Genomic DNA, 18,554 nt, shown 5'->3' with positions numbered 1-18,554 from the left:
TAAAATTTAATTTAGAATTTTAAATTAATTTAACTAAAAGTTCTTGAAATTAGACAAGGGCAGTGGTAGTTTTTAAAGAAGTTCACGGGTGAACCTATATGCGGTGAGGCTGGAGAATCACTGCCTTAGACCTTTTCACCTCTCTTATAGCAATTGGCTTTAGCTGGTAACTTAAGATATGACCCTGGCTTCGTTTTAAGTAGAAATAAAAAAGTTAATATATAGGAAATTTTTTTAGCCATAAAAATGGGTCTTCCAAAAAGTGTTCTTTTTTAAAAAAGCCTTTTCTATGACATTAGCCAAACCACTGTCTTAGAAGGGTTGAAAAATTATCTCGGAAGAGTTGAAAAATACAGGGGGTTCAAGGAGAGGTTGAATCATATGAAATTGCTGATGTGTAACCATGTTAAACTATACTTGAGTCATTTTATATCTTTCGACATAATAGATAATCTTTCACTTCCATTTTAACTCAATCTATATTCTCTTGAAGACTCTATTTTGCATTATGAAATGTCACCAATTATTACAATGCATGTACTGGATTTCTGAGGATGATAATTAACTGAAAATGAAATTTAACAAAAATGTAATGTTATGAGCTAAGTGTCTATTACACATTGTCCTTTTTATATTTTGAAACTAAATGCTATTTTATGTGTGTTCTCTCATCCCAGTCAAGGATCCAAGGCCAGGACAGAAGAAAAAGACCCCAAGAAGCTAAAAAAGCAAGAGAAAGAAGAAAAAGACTTCAGGAAAAAATTTAAAGTATGTGACATTTAGATATACAAAGTTCAAAGTGCTAATGAAAAAGAATTGATGATTTTTAAAAGTGTAGTTATCAATATCACAGTTATCCATCACAACTCCCTTATTTTCTATAAGATTTTATATTTAAATTTATTCCTATAACTAATTAACCAAACTCTCATACATGCACAATATATATATTATAATAATCATCTAAATTTAACTACCATTTAAGCTTTAATAAGAAATTAAGCTAAAAACAGTTAAAATAGGAGTTCCCGTCATGGCGCAGTGGTTAACGAATCCGACTAGGAACCATGAGGTCGCGGGTTCGGTCCCTGCCCTTGCTCAGTGGGTTAACGATCCGGCGTTGCCGTGAGCTGTGGTGTAGGTTGCAGACGCGGCTCGGATCCCGCGTTGCTGTGGCTCTGGCGTAGGCTGGTGGCTACAGCTCCGATTCAACCCCTAGCCTGGGAATCTCCATATGCCGCAGGAGCGGCCCAAGAAATAGCAACAACAACAACAACAAAAGGCAAAAAGACAAAAAGACGAAAAGACAAAAAGACAAAAAAAAAAAAAAAAAAAAAAAAAAAAAAAAAAAAAAAAAAAAAAAAAACAGTTAAAATAGTATTAATTAAAAAGAAATTATATATGTATATGTAACATATGTGTGTATATATATATATATACATACACAAACATACACACAAATATATATAATGGAATATTATTCAGCCATGAAAAAGAAGGAAATCCTGCCCTTTTTTCTTTTTTTGTCTTTTTAGGGCCACACCCTCGGCACATGGAGGTTCCCAGGCTAGGGGTCAAACTGGAGCTGCAGCTGCCAGCCTATGCCACAGCCACAACAATGCCAGATCTGAGCTGCATTTTTGACTGACCTACACTGCAGCTCTCAGCAATGCTGGATCCTTAACCCACTAAGCCAGGCCAGGGATCAAACCTGCATCCTCATGGCTACTAGTCAGGTTTGTTACTACTGAGCCACAACGGAAACTCCAAGCCTGCCATTTGTTACAACATGGGTAGATTTTGAAAGCTAAGTCAGACAAGAGACAGACAAAAACTGTATGATATCAATTTAATATGAAATCTTAAAAAAGCAACACTCACAGAAACAGAGAGAAAAATGGTGGTTATCAGAAGTAGGGACCATGAAGAGATGTTTGTCAAAGGGCACAAATGTTCTATTATAAGATGACTAAGTTTTAGGGATCTAATTACAGCATGGTAAGGTGATCAAACCAATAGAATTAAAGCTTTGATGGTAATCATTCTGCAATATATGAGTGTGATAAATCAACACGTGTATGTTTTAAACTTTAAAGTTGTTTTAATTTTAAAATAATTATTATATTAGGTGGATGAGGTTTTAAGCGATTTTTCTCCAAAAATGTTTCTTTAATACTCTTATGGTATCTTTCGAAAACAAAGAACTAGTTATTTAACAAGGGCTTTTAAAATAAATCTATACATAAATGAATTACTTTAATAATAACACATCAATAATGTAATTGTTTTCCCTTATTTTTTCAGTATGATGGTGAAATTAGAGTCCTCTATTCGACCAAAGTTGCACCCTCCATAGCTTCTAAAAAGTGGGGGAACAGAGATCTACAGGTAAAGCCTGGAGATTCCCTGGAAGTTATACAAAACACAGATGATACAAAAGTTCTCTGCAGGAACGAAGATGGAAAATGTAAGTCGCTACTGACTCTGGAGATAGGACACTCCAGAATTTACAACCAAATAAGCGTTAGTGATCACTCTTGTTTATATTAACTCTTTTTTGCTTCATGTTTCATGAATTGTGGAAAACATTAAGAAATTGGAAATCTTGGAGTTCCCATCATGGCTCAGTGGTTAACGAATCCACCTAGGAACCATGAGGTTGCAGGTTCGATCCTTGGCCTCACTCAGTGGGTTAAGGATCCGGCATTGCCCTGAGCTGTGGTGTATGTCACAGATGTGGTTGGGATCCCGAGTTGCTGTGGCATAGGCTGGCAGCTACAGCTCTGATTAGACCCCTAGCCTGGGAACCTCCATATGCTGCAGGAGTGGCCCTAGAAATGGAAAAAAAAAAAAGGAAAAAGAAAAAAAGAAATTGGAGATCTTGCTCTGCTGAAATCAATGTATTTTACTTTTTACTTTGTTTTCATTTCCCACCTGCTGCATTTGGCCTGAGTTGCCAAGGTAATGCCCAATTAGTGCTTTTGGAAATGCGGTCCCACATACCCCCAGCATCAGCAAACTCTTGTGCACATATTCAAACTGCGGGACTCTGGACCCACCCTTGACTTGCTGATTCGTGAGCTCTGGGGGTCAGACAGAATCTGTGGTCATAACTTCTTCCTTAGTTTGTTAGGATGTACACGAAAGTACTACTAAAGTAATGAGTGGTCCTTGCTATGGCCTCCTTTTGAAATTATATTGCATATGTCACATCTAGAATTTGCAGTTTTCCTACCTTGTAAATTCGCTTGTTTTCATTTCCTATTTGGACCCATTTAATGCGGCATTTTATTCCAAATAAATGCAAGAGGAGTCCTACCCTTTCTGACTTTATCAGTTACTACAGCTGACAGATGGAAATGTTTTTGTCCAATTTTGAAAGGAAGCTTACTTCATTTAAAGTCCGGGGAAGAGTAATTCAAAATTATGTTGTCTTATATTTAAAACTGAATAGCCAGCATGGCTGCCCCATATCAGCTCCGTCCGTCTGCACGGAAAACGTGAACGCTGAGTCCAATTTTAATGACAGGAAGGTGACTCAGGGACAGGAATCAAGATGGCGTTTTTAAGAATAAAACACAGTGACTCAGGGATGGGGAAAATAAATCTAAAGTTTTTGTGGAAGAGGTGTGGTTGGCTTTTACAAGGAATAAATGGAATGTGGGTACAAAGGATAAAAGGCAGGGGTTTTTGGTATTAAGACTTGGAGCTCACTGGAGGTAATTCGTAGACAGAGCTCCAGGAGACAAAGAAAACCCCCATTCACACCTGCATTTGTGAAGAGTTACCCCAAGGGATAGTCTTCAATGAGGAAAAACTACAGGCTTAAAGGGTCATCAAAATACTTTTTAATGTTCAAAAATTTTTAAATTATCAAGTTATGATGAAAATGCCAAAATGGAATATTTGATAGAATGATTTGATAATAATATGAGGAAATTCTTATGACACACTAGTAAGAGAAATAAGAAGCCTGCTTAAAGTAGGCTAGGATTTATGTACAGTCATGTGATGGAGCTCCCGTGGTGGCTCAGTGGTTAAAGAATCCGACTAGGAACCATGAGGTTGCAGGTTCGATCCCTGGCCTTGCTCAGTGGGTTAAGGATCCAGCATTGCCATGAGCTGTGGTGTAGGTCACAGACGCGGCTCGGATCCCTCGCTGCTGTGGCTTTGGTGTAGGCCAGCGGCTACAGCTCCGATTAGACCCCTAGCCTGGGAACCTCCATATGCCACAGGAGTGGCCCTAGAAAAGGCAAAAAAAAAGACAAAAAAAAAAATATGTACAGTCATGTTAAAGAAATACATAAGAAAAAGAAACTAAATTAAAATCCTAATAGTGGCTGGGAGTTTCCTTGTGCTGAAACAGGTTAAGGATCTGGCATTGTCACTGCAGTGGCTTGGGTCACTGCTATGGCGAGGGTTTGATCCCTGGCCTCAGAACTTCCATATGCCGCAGGTACAACCCCCCCCCCAAAAAAAATGCTAGTAGTGGTGATGGACCTAAATGATATGTTTTATTTCCTCTACTTTTCAAATCATTTCATGTTTTTCATGACAGAGAATTGTTCTAACACGTCATGTGGACCTTTTTGCAGAGGACAAGCTTCAGACATATATTGCCCTGCTATCCTGAGACTCCTGTCCTTGTCTAGAGCAATGCTCCTTAACTGCAGTGTGCATACACTCCATGTGGGGATCTTGTTGAAAATGCAGATTCTAATTTAGTAGGTCTGAGGTGAGGTGTGACATTGTTTTTCCCAAGCTCCCAGGTAACTGATGCTGCTGGTTCATGGAACATACTCAGTCACAGGATATAAATGACCTCAAGAACAAACATGCATAGATTCAGATTCGGCATCAGAAACAGAAATTTGGGGAGTTCCCGTCGTGGTGCAGTGGTTAACAAATCTGACTAGGAACCATGAGGTTGCAGGTTCGATCCCTGGCCTTGCTCAGTGGGTTAAGGATCTGGCGTTGCCATGAGCTGTGGTGTAGGCCGGCGGCTACAGCTCCGATTGGACCCCTAGCCTAGGAACCTCCATATGCTGTGGGAGCGGTCCAAGAAATGGCAAAAAAGACAAAAAAAAAAATAAATAAATTGCAGTTCAGATCCGATCCCTGGCCTGGAAACTCCATATGCCACAGGGCAGCCTAAATAAATAAAGACAGAAAATAAAAATGAGAGGTAAAAATTAAAAACATTACATGAAATTCTGGTAGATTAAAAACCAAGGGATCCTTGTGACTTTTTTTTTTTTCTGGTGCAAGATCAATGCACTTTACAGTTTCCAAGCTTATTGATAACTAATTCAATCCTTAGGTGGTTCAGGGGTCCATCTCAAACAGAATGAAAACCAGATGGTTATATTTACAGCACTTGCATACCTGTTATTTTTATTTAAAGACTTTTGAGGGCTGGACTTTGCTTTAATTTGGCTCCCCCATATGGGAGGTGATGCTGGCAAACCCTGCCACAAGTAGAATAGACTGGAAAGAGGAGGCAGCCAATAAAGCCTTGTTATCAGGGTGATGGTGACCTCATTGAATGAGTTCAGAAGTGTTCCTTCCTCTGCAATTTTTTTGGAATAGTTTCAGGATAGATGTTATTTCTTCTCTAAAGCATTTGAGAAGAATGTGATAGAATTTGCCCATAAAGCCTCTTCTGGTCTTGGACTTTTGTTTGTTGGGAGTTTTTAAATCACAGATTCAGTTTCCATACTTGTAACTGATCTGCTCATATTTTTTTTATTTCTTCCTGGTTCAGTCGTGGAAGATAAGAATGAACTTATTTGCAAGACAGAAAGAGACTTACAGACATAGAAAACAAACTTAGGGTTACCAAAGGGGACAAGAAGGGGAAGGAATAAATTAGGAGGTTGGGATTAACATATACGCACTACTGTATATAAAATAGATAAACAATAAACACCTAGTATGTAGCACAGGAACTATACTCAATGTTTTATAATAATCTCTAAGGGAAAAATCTGAAAAAGAAGATATGTATATTATGTGCATATGTAACTGAATCACTGTATGTACACCTGAAACTAACACAATATTGGAAATCAACCATACTTTAATTTTTTTTAAAGCCTTGTTACCAAAAAAAAGTTACCATTTGGGTAGCTGGAGCTTAGTCATTTGGGAACTCAAAGTGGCAGTATTATCCTATCCATTGGAAAACAAATTGTGGTATTTATACATCAACTCCTGTCCATCAGGAATTGAAGCCTACTCCTGGGCAGGTGGCCAATCGTTCAGAATACTGAGCAAATGGACAAAGAAGAGTTCTGGAAGCCAGAGAAAAGCTATCAGTAAATAAATTAAAAATGCAAGTGCTATCAGTTCAAAGTTGAACCGCAAAGCAGTGAAGCAATAATGGTGAATGGATATGAAAGGGCCGCCAGGAGCATCTGCTGTTGCATTATTCCACAATTTAATTATCATATCTGCTTGATTTCCCTTTCATCTTTCCAGATCTCTTGCTTTCCTGAATTGTTCTAAAATGGCTTGCTTATTCTTTCTCTGAGCTGAATCCTTGACATTCTTAATTTTCTTCATTTCTGGTCCATTCCTCAAATACCCAATAGGACTTGGAATGATTCTCGTATGGATTTAGCCCACTCTCACCTGGATTATTACAATAGCCTTTGAAATGATACATCTATCCTACCCTTCCTCTCATCAATCCACTCACCACACTGTTACCCAAATATTATTTTTAAAAACACGAAGTCTTTAGGGTTGGTATATAAAACTCTTTATGATCTAGCCTCACCCTCATCCACTATTTCCCATTTGCAACTGACACTCCAGGAATACAAACTACTTACTTGTCATTCCCTGAATAAACTATGCTGTTTCATCCTTCTAGGCTATTTTATTCTCCTTGGAATGCCCATAAATTATCTGTTAAAAACATCCTAGTTGTCATCTAAAATTGGAAGCACACTCACTCCCTCCCCCAGCCACCGTCACACAACGACTCTCTCCCTTTCTCCACTCTGCTACAACTGTTATTGCTGTAATTGTTCTTATTTTTTTACCAATCTATCACTCATTACACTCCGAGTTTGAGGGTAGCTTCAATGAATTGTTCTCAACACTGTATTGCCAACACATTCTACACCGCCTGGCACCTTGTTCAGGGCTTGCTGAATTGAGTATAACAGTTCGGGGATAGCAGTTGGATAATCAAATGAAACTCTGACATACTGACATTGGTAGGAAGAAGCCTGTTGAATATCTTAACTTGTTAGGAGACAGAGGTTCTCTGTCTTCCCTTTAGTGATGTGATTCATTGGTTGTGTATCATTTGGAAAAGGTTGAATCTTACAGCTCTTTACTTCTGCATCTAATGAGCAGTAACGGTATTTTCAATCCAACACACAATGACCCTAACATTTTCCTTACTTCCTATTCTTCCTAAATCCAGCAAAGAAAAGAAAATTGTAGTTTATTTAAACCTAATTTGCAACGATAGAAATCAGAGGCTAAAGCATTAGCAATAATCCCTTCCCACTGAGGAGTAGAGTACAAGCCACTTCTACAGGCATTATCACATTTGATCAAGTCTCACACACTCACTTGTACAAGAGCATACTGTAGACGTGTTGAGATCTTAAATATATATTTCTGGCACATTTCCAAATGCTTAGAATTTCTCGCTGATATTTATGCATATTCCTCAATTCAACGTCTCAGAAGCTTGTGAGTTTTCCCACCTCTTGTTACTGGAGAAGAATTTTCTACAAAAAAGTGTGGAATGAGGCATGAGTTATTTGTGGGCAAAATGTTCTCGATTTTCTTTGGGTGTCGAGGAAGGGAAATTTTAAAAGTGCTTTGGATATTCCCAAATCCAACTGATCATTTTTTTTGCTTAGGTAATTTCGTTTTCAATTTTAAAACAACGCATGGGAGTTCCCATCATGGCTCAGTGGTTAACGAATCTGACTAGCATCCATGAGGATGTGGGTTCAATCCCTGGCCTTGCTCAGTGTGTTAAGGATCTGGCATTGCTGTGAGCTGTCGTATAGGTCGCAGACTCAGCTTGGATCCCACGTTGCTGTGGCTATAGCATAGGCCGGCAGTTACAGCTCTGATTTGATACCTAGCCTGGGAACCTCCATATGAGGCCCTAAAAAGCAAAAAAAAAAAAAAAAAATTGAAACGACATATGCACACTGAAGAAAAAATTTTTATTCAGAAATTCTCTAAGTCACCTGATTTGATTTGAAACCCTAAAAATAAGTAGGGAGAGAGAGAGAAGGAAAGAGATCATTTCTATGAAATTAGGATAATAATTTATTTTTACTATTATGCACTACATTTTGTTTTTAGTTTCTATTATATTATGAGCATTTTCCCTTGAAGTTGGACATTGTTCCACTTGCCTGGGTATATCTATGCAATATGATTTTATTGTTTTTAAACTGCATGAAGCCAAATTGAGTAAATTTAACTTTATTTCTGGACTCGCTCACAACAGATGAAATAAGGAGGAAATAATAAAAGTTGTCATTTTTATTAAGTAAAAATGTTGAAAATATTAGAACAAAGATATTTTTCATTTTCTCTAAAAATGGTTTTGTGTAGCCAGGGTAATTTTATATTCACAATACCCTTCTGGAAGGTGAGTCATTAGTCCTGGGACACATTTGCACTGTAGCAAGTCAGTGATGTGGGAAGAAATTAACGGGTACATATGCAGGTGGGTGTTACTTCTGTTTTGTTTTGTTTTGTTTTTGATTGTGCCTGTGGCATGTGGAAGTTCCTGAGCCAGGGATCGATCCCATGCCACAGCAGTGACAACGCTGTATTCTTAACCCCCTAGGCCACCAGGGAACTCCAGGTGTTACCTTTTAACTAGCCCTGCCTCACTACCTTTTCCAATACATTTATTTCAAGCCACTGTGCTCTACTCTCTGAATGTGAAGTTTCCGAATAATAATTTCACATTATGTGTGAAAATCCCTGCTGGGCCAGTGCCCACAGTATTATAGGGCTAACAGAACACACAACAGCTACTCTACATGTGCTCGAACTATGATGAGAGGGTTTTTTCGTTTATTTCGTTTGTTTGTATTTTTTATTAACATTCCCTATGATGACTGTACATGGAACATGTGAGCAAAGAGAACATTTTTCTACTGAAAAAAAAATTGGTAATGGAGAGACTATATGAAACATCACAGTAAGTCAGTTGATTTGACAGTTTCTTGAATCAGGCTTCTAGCAGAATGAAGTTTTAGCAGAGGTTTTTAAAGGAACCAGAAAGCAAAACCTATGCTGTATTCAAAGTTATTAACCCCGTTAAAATGCTATATAATAGTGATTTTATAACTAATGAGCAACACGTTATTTCAGGGAACTAAAATAGAGCAGCACACCCTCATCCCACACTCCAATCCCTTGATAAACTTGTTCTTAAATAATATTTACAATCACTGATTTTTTGGTATTTCACACACAGAACAGCAAGGACAGTGCATTCAACAAAAGAAAAAGCTGTTCCTTAGAACTCTTGAATAGGCAAGATATAGGAGGAAAAGTAATAGGGACTTGAGAATCTAAGAAAACATACTTTTTATAATTAATTTTCTGAAGTTAGGTAATTGAGTTATGTATCATGAGTTATTAACTTTGGTCACTGAAAGGACAGTTTTATGCCTAATTACAGACAGTGTTTTATCTAGGTCTGTATAAGTTCAGCATAACTGAGTTTTAAAAAATAGATTACCTAAAAGCACAGGAAAATAAAAACTTTTCATTTCCACAAATGGTGATTATATTCTCTTTGTTTTGAATTTTATTTCTCTTAATTGTCTGAATAGTTTTTATAAACAACAGAAATGTATTTGATGCCAGCATAACTCCACTCTCTAGCCATATTTTCTAATTTCTTATAAATTTCTCTAATTTTCTATTTTCTAATTTTAATGCAGTACTTTACAAAGCTCAAACAACTGACAATGAGATTGACCTCAGTCAATTATTATTTTTAAATTAAAAATAATAGTCATTATTTTTAAATTATCCATTTAAACACAAATATCATGGGAACACTTCCTATCGTATTATTTTCCAATTTGTTTTAAGAGAAAATTCAGAAATGAAAACAGAACTACCAATTGTAACTAACGAAAAAAAGAGTTCATGCCCCTTACTGTCTATAGAGACTCTTCACATTTTATTCTAAGGTAAAGAAAGATTTGAACCCTGACAAAGAAATCTACAACTTCTAAAAGTCTAAAAGGTTTTTTGTTTGTTTGTTTTTCGTTTTGTTTTGATTTTGCCATATCCACAGTAGGCAGAAGTTCCCGGGCCAGGAATCAAACCCACGCCACAGCTCTAATCGGAGCCCCAGCAATGACAATGCAGGATCCTTAACCCACTAAGCCACCAGGGAACTCCTAAAAGATTTTCTTTTTTGACAGACACATGTAGAATTGAATTTGTTAGAGATGAGCTTATCCCCCCTTAAAAATTATGTTAAATGATGATGTCTACCTTAATTTAAGTCTGTTCATGTGAAACCAATAAAAGAACTGTGATATCAAAGGCTACCCAAGGATCAAAAATATTAATTTTAGATGACCTTACATTAATAATATTTGCCACTTTTGCTTTAATGGAAATAAAAAGGAAGATATGGTCTAATACTCTGAGAACAATGTTACTTTATTGTGCTTTTATCATTTTGATACATGCTTCATTACTTCCATAGTATAGGAAATCAAAGGTAATTTTGATTCTTTTCCAAAGCAGTTTTCATTAAAAAGCTGTGACTTTCTTGATAAAATATATTGGTTGAATTTTTAATCCTGTAATATTTCAAAAGAAAGTTCATTTTCTTAAAACTTAACCTATAATTTCAGTTGTATGATTATAAATTTTTTTTAAAATTGCATGTTAAATCAATGGCATCATGTCATTAATATGTTTAAGAAAGTTTATTATTTTTGTATTGATATTTGCTTATGAGCTTCCTAGTTTATCATTTTTTAAGCATCAACTCTAATTTAAAACTAAAACTAGGAGTTCCCACTGTGGCTCAGCAGTAACAAACCCAACTAGTATTCATCCTGATGCAGGTTCAATCCCTGGCCTCACTCAGTGGGTTAAGGATCTGGTGTTGCCATGAGCTGTGGTGTAGGTTGCAGACGCGACTCAGATCCCATGTTGCTGTGACTGTGGCGTAGGCCAGCAGTCACAGCTCTGATTGGACCCCTGCCCTGGAAACTTCCATATGCCCATGGGTGCGGCCCTGAAAAAGACACAAAGAAAAAAAAAAGAAATTATTTGAAGCTGGATTGACCATACTATAAATGGTACTAATCTGAAACATACAGTAGTGTTTAGGTGATTTAAAAAACTAATAACTACAGAAGTTAGTAATATTAATTAGATGTCAGCAGACATTTCCTCAAGAAAGATAGTCCAGATTTTTTCTCAGGAGTATTTTTGCGTAATAGGGGCAAATGAGGCTTAAAAAATGTGCTTTCTGGAGTTCCCGTCGTGGCGCAGTGGTTAACGAATCCGACTAGGAACCATGAGGTTGCGGGTTCAATCCCTGCCCTTGCTCAGTGGGTTAAGGATCCGGTGTTGCTGTGAGCTGTGGTGTAGGTCGCAGACGAGGCTCGGATCCTGCGTTGCTGTGGCTCTGGCGTCGGCTGGCAGCTATAGCTCCGATTCGACCCCTAGCCTGGGAACCTCCATATGCCGTGAGAGAGGCCCAAGAAATAGCAAAAAAAAAAAAAAAAATGTGCTTTCTGGTATAAGATATGGTCTGTTCTTTACTTAGAGAAATTACTAGAATCCCTGGCATGTATTCTCCTAATAATGATTTGTTGCAGGAAAGATGGTAATGCAAATGTTCATACTCTGTCAGAAGGCAGCAGAGGGGAGTGGAAGATCTTCCACACTGATTATAAGAGAGTTTTTGGAAAGCCTTTAGAATGCACACTCCCCAGGTGACCTCTCAGTCCCTGAGCTGAAAGGGGAGTTGAATCAGTTCTCACTCTGTTTAATTCTTAGACCTGGTGGTATTTAAAATCCCTACCTATGAACTACTTTTGCAATTAGAGAAACTACACTTAGTAAAATTCTTCTTCAAACTGCGTCAAGAGGGCAACACCTTGAAGAAATAGACAAAACTGTGACAGAAGCTTCTACAACAGCCTACAGTAGCTTAGAAAAGAAAATACTGGTTTTCAGTTTAAGGGGAAAGGAGGAAAGATTGTAAATAGAGGAAAAGAGCCAGGTAGGAGAAAAGTTACAAGAGGAAAAGAAAGAAAAGTTGACACAAATAGGACATATATTTGGAGCTAGATAGAATTATTCAATATAGTAGAGCGTGTTCTTTTAACTATTAAATTCTATTTCAATTTCTTTCAGGTTTGTACTATTAATAAAATTTATTTTCTTTTTCTTTCTCAGATGGTTATGTCCTTCGAAGTTACTTGGTGGACAAGTAAGTCCATTTTCTTCTGCTATTATTACTTGCCAAAAGAATTTATGCTTTTCTTTAAGAAACAGTCCTAATATCATTTGTGAAAATATATTCCACTAAACAATCATAAATTTTAAAACAGGAGTTCCCGTCGTGGCACAGTGGTTAACGAATCCGACTAGGAACCATGAGGTTGCAGGTTCAGTCCCTGGCCTTGCTCAGTGGGTTAAAGGATCTGGCATTGCCATGAAGCTGTGATGTAGGTTGCAGACACGGCTCGGATCCCACGTTGCTGTGGCTCTGGCGTAGGCTGGTGGCTACAGCTCCGATTGGACCCCTAGCCTCGGAACCTCCATATGCCGTGGGAGCGGCCCAAGAAATGGCAAAAAGACAAAAAAAAAAAAAAAAACTTTCATTTCACTTGCTATTAAAGCAGTTAGTTGAATTAATCAGAGACCAATTAGTATCTGCACAGTAGGTACAAATATCACCTGTTAACAGTTGATAGTTTGGCCCCTAATTGAGGGCTTTTCTTTACTAATACCAGGCATAGTAGAGTCTTAAGTTGCCTTTTTTGGAAGCATGCCAGAAAAAAGATAATGGTCAATGATTCTTCTATTCTTATGAATAGGACGTTGTCACAGTCTGGTACTAGTGCTATTAGAGTCCCCCTCAATGTTTGAAGATTCTGTTCTAAGTAAACAAGTGCAAGAAATGAACTCCATTATCAGGGTAGATCATATACCCATACAAAGATGTACAGAATTCAGCATAGTAAAGAAATTAAGGAGGATTCACAAACCGTATCCATGAGCAACCTGAAAGAAGCAAATCAAGTACCCTGTCCACAAACCAGTGAAGAGTCAAAAGAAAAATAATCATAATACTTTTCTTTTCCTCAGGACATTAATCACAGTGATAGGCATGGGACTTTTCAATAGGTTTTACTCTATGAGAAGTACACATTTCAAAGAAAGACTATGTGACAAATAAGGGGACCACATCTTCATCAGTGATTATTACAGGATGATTAAGAGAGAACTTAGAAAGTATCCTCTCTAAGTAAATATTTCTTCACCACCTATTGAAGTGAATATATAACAAATGTTTATTGAATGAATGATAGAAAAATCTGTCATCTTTGCATGTGTGTCAGATTTCCATTAGCCAAACCCTCCCTCAGTCTCAGAGAAAGGATCCAAACAGAAGACATAGGGAACTCACAGCATCTGCCAGAATTGGTAGCAATTTGAAATGCCTGCTGCTGCTTCCATGATAAATGCACAAAGGTGGTACAGGAATTCAGAGTGGGTCAAAGTGACAAAGTCACCTTACATTTCCGAACTTTGAAACTATATCCTATGTTTCAAAGCTATATTAATATTTATAATGCTATTTTAATTACTTGCATATCATTCTCTCCTCCATTAGATTATAAGCTTCTTCAAGTAAAAGCTGTGTCTTATATTTATATCTCCTGGTACATAGGAGGCACTCATTATGTGTATAGAATAGATTTTTTTCATAAAGATTTAAGGTCGGATAAAACCTAGAATGTGTAAAAGTCTCCAGAACTACTATTATGGATGCTGCTTATAACCAAAAATATTTTTTAAATTATACAACGTAAGAATCACCATATAAACCATATCCTGACTACTTATTTTGTAACCAGTATTTATATATTTTGTAATTAATATTTACAAATTATAACTAGAAACATTGCAAAAATGATGCACCTGTTTCCCAGGCCAAATATTTTGGTATTTCATTCAACATTTGAAATCCAAATGGAAGTAGTGAAAGTTTGATGTATTAAGGAATATAAAGAAACCACCACAATTTTGGATTAGGGCACCCAGTGGAGTACTGTGCAATGATTTTTCAGTTTGTTCAGTTCAACAAACACTTCTTAGCAAGCACAGCTGGGTGCTAGGCTCCCGGTTCAATCTAAAGATGATTAAGGTATGGTCTGTGTTCTTGGAGCATGTTTTCATTATTTTGTATATCTGTGATATGGACTAAGTTGTGTGTGTGTGTTTTAAGAATGAAACAAGATTAGATTAAGTCAATGAAAGGAAATGCAGAGGAATGTGAAATTACTTGCCACTTAAAAATGCATAACATGGGCGTTCCTTTCGTGGCTCAGCAGTTAATGAACCTGATTAGTATCCATGAGGACATGGGTTCAATCCCCGACCTTGCTCAGTGGGTTAAGGATCTGGCATTGCTGTGAGCTGGGGTGTAGGTCACAGACATGGCTCATATCTGGCATGGCTGTGGCTGTGGTGGGCAGCTATAACTCCAACTAGACCCCTAGCCTGGGAACCTCCATATGCCATGGGTGCGGCCCTAAAAAGAAAAAAAAAAAAAAAAGAAATGCATATCATGTAACTTCTCACTTTTAACTGCCTTATGTCAGATAAAATCATGTTATTAAACTTTTAATGTAAATACTGCTTTAATGTTAGGATTCTTTCTTTAAAATAAAAATTATTTTCTACATTTACAGTGATGGAGAGATTTATGATGATATTGCTGATGGTAAGTCTCACACCCACCACAGAGAACACTTATGGTGAATTTCCTGTTCTTAGAAAAAATAAGAAAATAGCTTGAAAATAGCTTGCTGGGTTAATTAGAGCCTTCCAATCTGATCAGAATTTGAATCACCTGAAAATGTTAGGAAAGGTCATTGCCATGGTATAATGAAAAAAAAATTATTTTTGTACTTGACTGGAAATCAAGGGAAACTCATTTGAAAACAAAAGAATGAAAATATTTAGTGAATTTTTCACTGTACTATAAATCTTATAAGAACTGCCTTAGATCCACAAAAATATTTGTACTTGGCCAATAAGTAGGTACTTGTTTCATAACCGGTATCACTCATTAATGTTGTCTAAGCATCATATATTTCTGAATTATTATCTAAAAAATTGATCTCACCTGAAATGAAGCATAGTGTTAGTTATCCTTTTAGTCTCCTTTTAAATGTATGATTCTTACTGATATCTAATATTTTCAACCTCTTCAAAATTACTATCAAAAATTACATTTACAAGCCAGTTAAAATTATCTGAGTCTCCTTTTGATAGAGAATAGATTTGTCCAGAACCTTTGTTGGGATTGTACACTGAGCAATGAATGTTAAATAAATACATGCCTTTCCATTTAACTGCTCTTTCATCAAGTGAGCCAATTCTACTTTTTGTAAATCCCGAACCAGGAGAGTATAAATCATCCCCATTTCCAACCTTGGGATACTTAATAGGTATGTGTTTTGTATAACAACATTTAAATTTATTTTTTCTTTTTTTCTTTCAGGTTGTATCTACGACAATGACTAGCTCTGAGCTTTGGTCATTCTGCGATGTTCATTTGATGTCAATGTGAACTCTGGGTTTTAGTTGACATGTTAGCACAGACAAGGTAGCACATAAAATTAATGCTCAAGACTACTTATTGCCGTTTGTTATAAAATTCTTATAAAGTAATTATAAGTTTTGAAATTTGGGACTTAGAAAATGATTTCTTTACATACATTTTGGAAGACTACATCAATGAGATATAAAAATTATTAAATACCCACTTCTGCCTTAGCTGCAGTTATCAAGGCACTTCTTTTAGACTACCAATAGACAATGCTCCCTTCCTAAAAAAAAAAAAAAAAAAAAAATCATTTGAGAAAAAATGACTGTGTTGTTTAAAGAAATGTAAAGAAGAACAGCAAAGGAATATAAGGAAGGAAACTTTTAAACTTTCCATAAGGAGAGAACTATTATTTGTACTTCTAATTATGATTGTATCTTAGATTCACTATTCAAACTCTGTGTCTGTTAAAAGGCAGTACTGCCTCCTCTCTTACTAGTGGGTTAAATGTTTTCAAAATTATAATAGTAGCAGAATGTTTGTATAAAGTTTGTCCCTGTTTGTTAATTGTGAATATATTTTAATTATTTGTTGAGAATGGGCACAAAAAGTATGCATACCTAAGATTAAAACTGTAGAAGAGTCTAAAACGTTTTCTTTTTGCAGATATAATTTTGTATTCTGTTTAAAGTACTGATGTAACTAGAGTAGATATGAATGAAGACTACCCTAAAATGGTGAAGAATGAAGTTTGAAATTAACTAGCCTTTTATGGCACCTCTTTACTGTGAAGTTTTTTATTTTTCAATTACTTCTATGAAAGGAAAAAAATTTTAACCACTTTAATGAAAAGTTGGCCAGCAGAGGGAGTACAAATTAATAAACTTAGCATTTGGGATAGGGTATTTCCCTATTGGTACATTCTTATTCCCAAAGCAACCCCCAAACAAAATATGAAGCATTTGGGTTACAAATCCTAAGAACACTAAACACCATGATTCAAGATGCAAAGACCTAACACTGAAGAAAATAGCATATTAGGAAATTTCTTTCACAAGTTCCAAAATACAAATTGAGCAAATCCTAATGCTGGCTCTGCTATTAATAAACCATGATGCAATATTGGGCAAATCATTCATCCTCTTAGTTGTCTCATCTACAAATCTCAGGATCGGACTAAGTCAGTTTTTCCCAACTTTTTCACTGTCAGTTACCTCAACCTTCTGTAATCCTCCCTCTACCGCAGCTCTGTGTTTGGGAATCTTTTGCTGATTTTTTTTTCTTTTTCTTTTTCTTTTTTTTTTTTTTTATGGTTACTATTTTTGGGCAGTAAAGTATTTTTTAATTAAGGTATGTACTTTTTTTGGACATAATGATATTGCATACTTAATAATTGACTACAGGCATACCCATCATGGCTCAGCCATTAACAAATCCGACTAGGAACCATGAGGTTACAGGTTCGATCCCTGGCCTCACTCAATGGGTTAAGGATCCGGCGTTGCCATGAGCTGCGGTGTAGGTCTCAGATGCGCTCAGCTCCCACGTTGCTGTGGCTGTGGTGTAGGCTGGCAGCTACAGCTCTGATTGGACCCCTAGCCTGGGAACTTCCAAATGCCTCCGGAGAAGCTCTAGAAAAGGCAAAAAGACAAAACAAAACAAATAATAATAATAATAATAATTGACTACAATATAGTGTAAATGTAACTTTTTTGGGGGGAGGGGCACGCCTGTTGCATGCAGAGGTTCCCAGGCCATTGGTTCAAACCCGCCATAGCGGTGACCCAAGCCACAGCAGTGACAATGCCAGATTCTTAATTTGATCAGCCACCCAGCTTTTGCTGATTTTTAAAACTCATTGAATAAATAATGATTAATACATTATCCCTGTTTTAGTATTGCAAAGGCCCTTTGGAGAGTCTGAAGAATGGCCCAACTGAGTCAAAATAATTTCAATTAATTGTAAAGGAACTCAAAGACTTCATATGGGTAAAGTGGGATTTCCATTAGGTGCTTTGAAATTTTTAAATAGATCATCTAACTACTATTGTTCAATTTATGCATTCTAGGAGTCTGAGGCCCCCAAATCAGAAGCCACTGATCTTAAGGACCCCCTCAAATTATAAAATATTTTGATGTCTACTTTTTGATAGGGAGAGCCAGTATATGCTCCTGTGATGAATTTATTTTAATATTAGATAAAATTACATCATCCAAAAGTGGTTTTTGTTTGTTAAATTTGGTAACAAATATACAAAATATACTGAGAGTATATTTCCAGTACTTCCAGTAATTTTTTTCTGATTGAGAATAGTGTAAATTCAATACAGTACCATTTTTAAATATTCTAAATTAGATCAAGGGAATAGTTGAGAGTTTTGGTTTATATGAAAAGAAACAGACACATGCCTATGAAAGATTTATATAATAGAGAATCATCTAAATATCAAAGATCCTAAAGTTTTTATTTTAATGTACTAAATACTATTTCTGTTAAGGTTGTATATAAGGAAGTCTGTCCTATGAAAAGAGGGACAAATAAATACCTTCAGCAGATAACTTTGCCTCCTACTTATCAAGAAATCAAGGCTACCACCCTTTCTGTCCTGTAATTTGACCCCATCTCTGTAAGAGTCTTTCTTGGAGCCCATTCTTACCTCTTTTGACTTCTGCCTCAAAGGATGGGATACCTCCTGTTCAAGACCAAACCTTCCACCAACGGTGCTGT

At 36.5% G+C, this 18,554-nt stretch overlaps 1 protein-coding gene across 6 annotated transcripts in view; it reads left to right on the top strand.

Annotated features, from left to right (window-relative positions):
• Window positions 1–16,603, top strand: part of FYB1 (FYN binding protein 1) — a 181,561-nt gene extending 164,958 nt beyond the window's left edge. For all 6 annotated transcript variants that reach the window (XM_085002134.1, XM_085002135.1, XM_021076648.2 and 3 more), the window contains 5 exons: window positions 678–768; window positions 2,305–2,467; window positions 12,442–12,475; window positions 14,967–14,998; window positions 15,782–16,603. In XM_085002134.1, coding sequence (XP_084858260.1) covers window positions 678–768; window positions 2,305–2,467; window positions 12,442–12,475; window positions 14,967–14,998; window positions 15,782–15,804 — 343 coding nt within the window. In that variant the 3' untranslated portion in view covers window positions 15,805–16,603. The remainder of the gene's footprint in view (window positions 1–677; window positions 769–2,304; window positions 2,468–12,441; window positions 12,476–14,966; window positions 14,999–15,781) is intronic.
• The last annotated feature ends 1,951 nt before the right edge of the window (window positions 16,604–18,554 follow it).

The sequence above is a fragment of the Sus scrofa genome, chromosome 16 (assembly GCF_054392235.1).
Source record: "Sus scrofa isolate SSC_HxYL_T2T_F1_AM1 chromosome 16, Sscrofa_HxYL_maternal_Yorkshire_Landrace_v2.0, whole genome shotgun sequence".
NCBI lineage: Eukaryota > Metazoa > Chordata > Mammalia > Artiodactyla > Suidae > Sus > Sus scrofa.
This window is presented reverse-complemented; position numbering and strand designations above follow the sequence as displayed.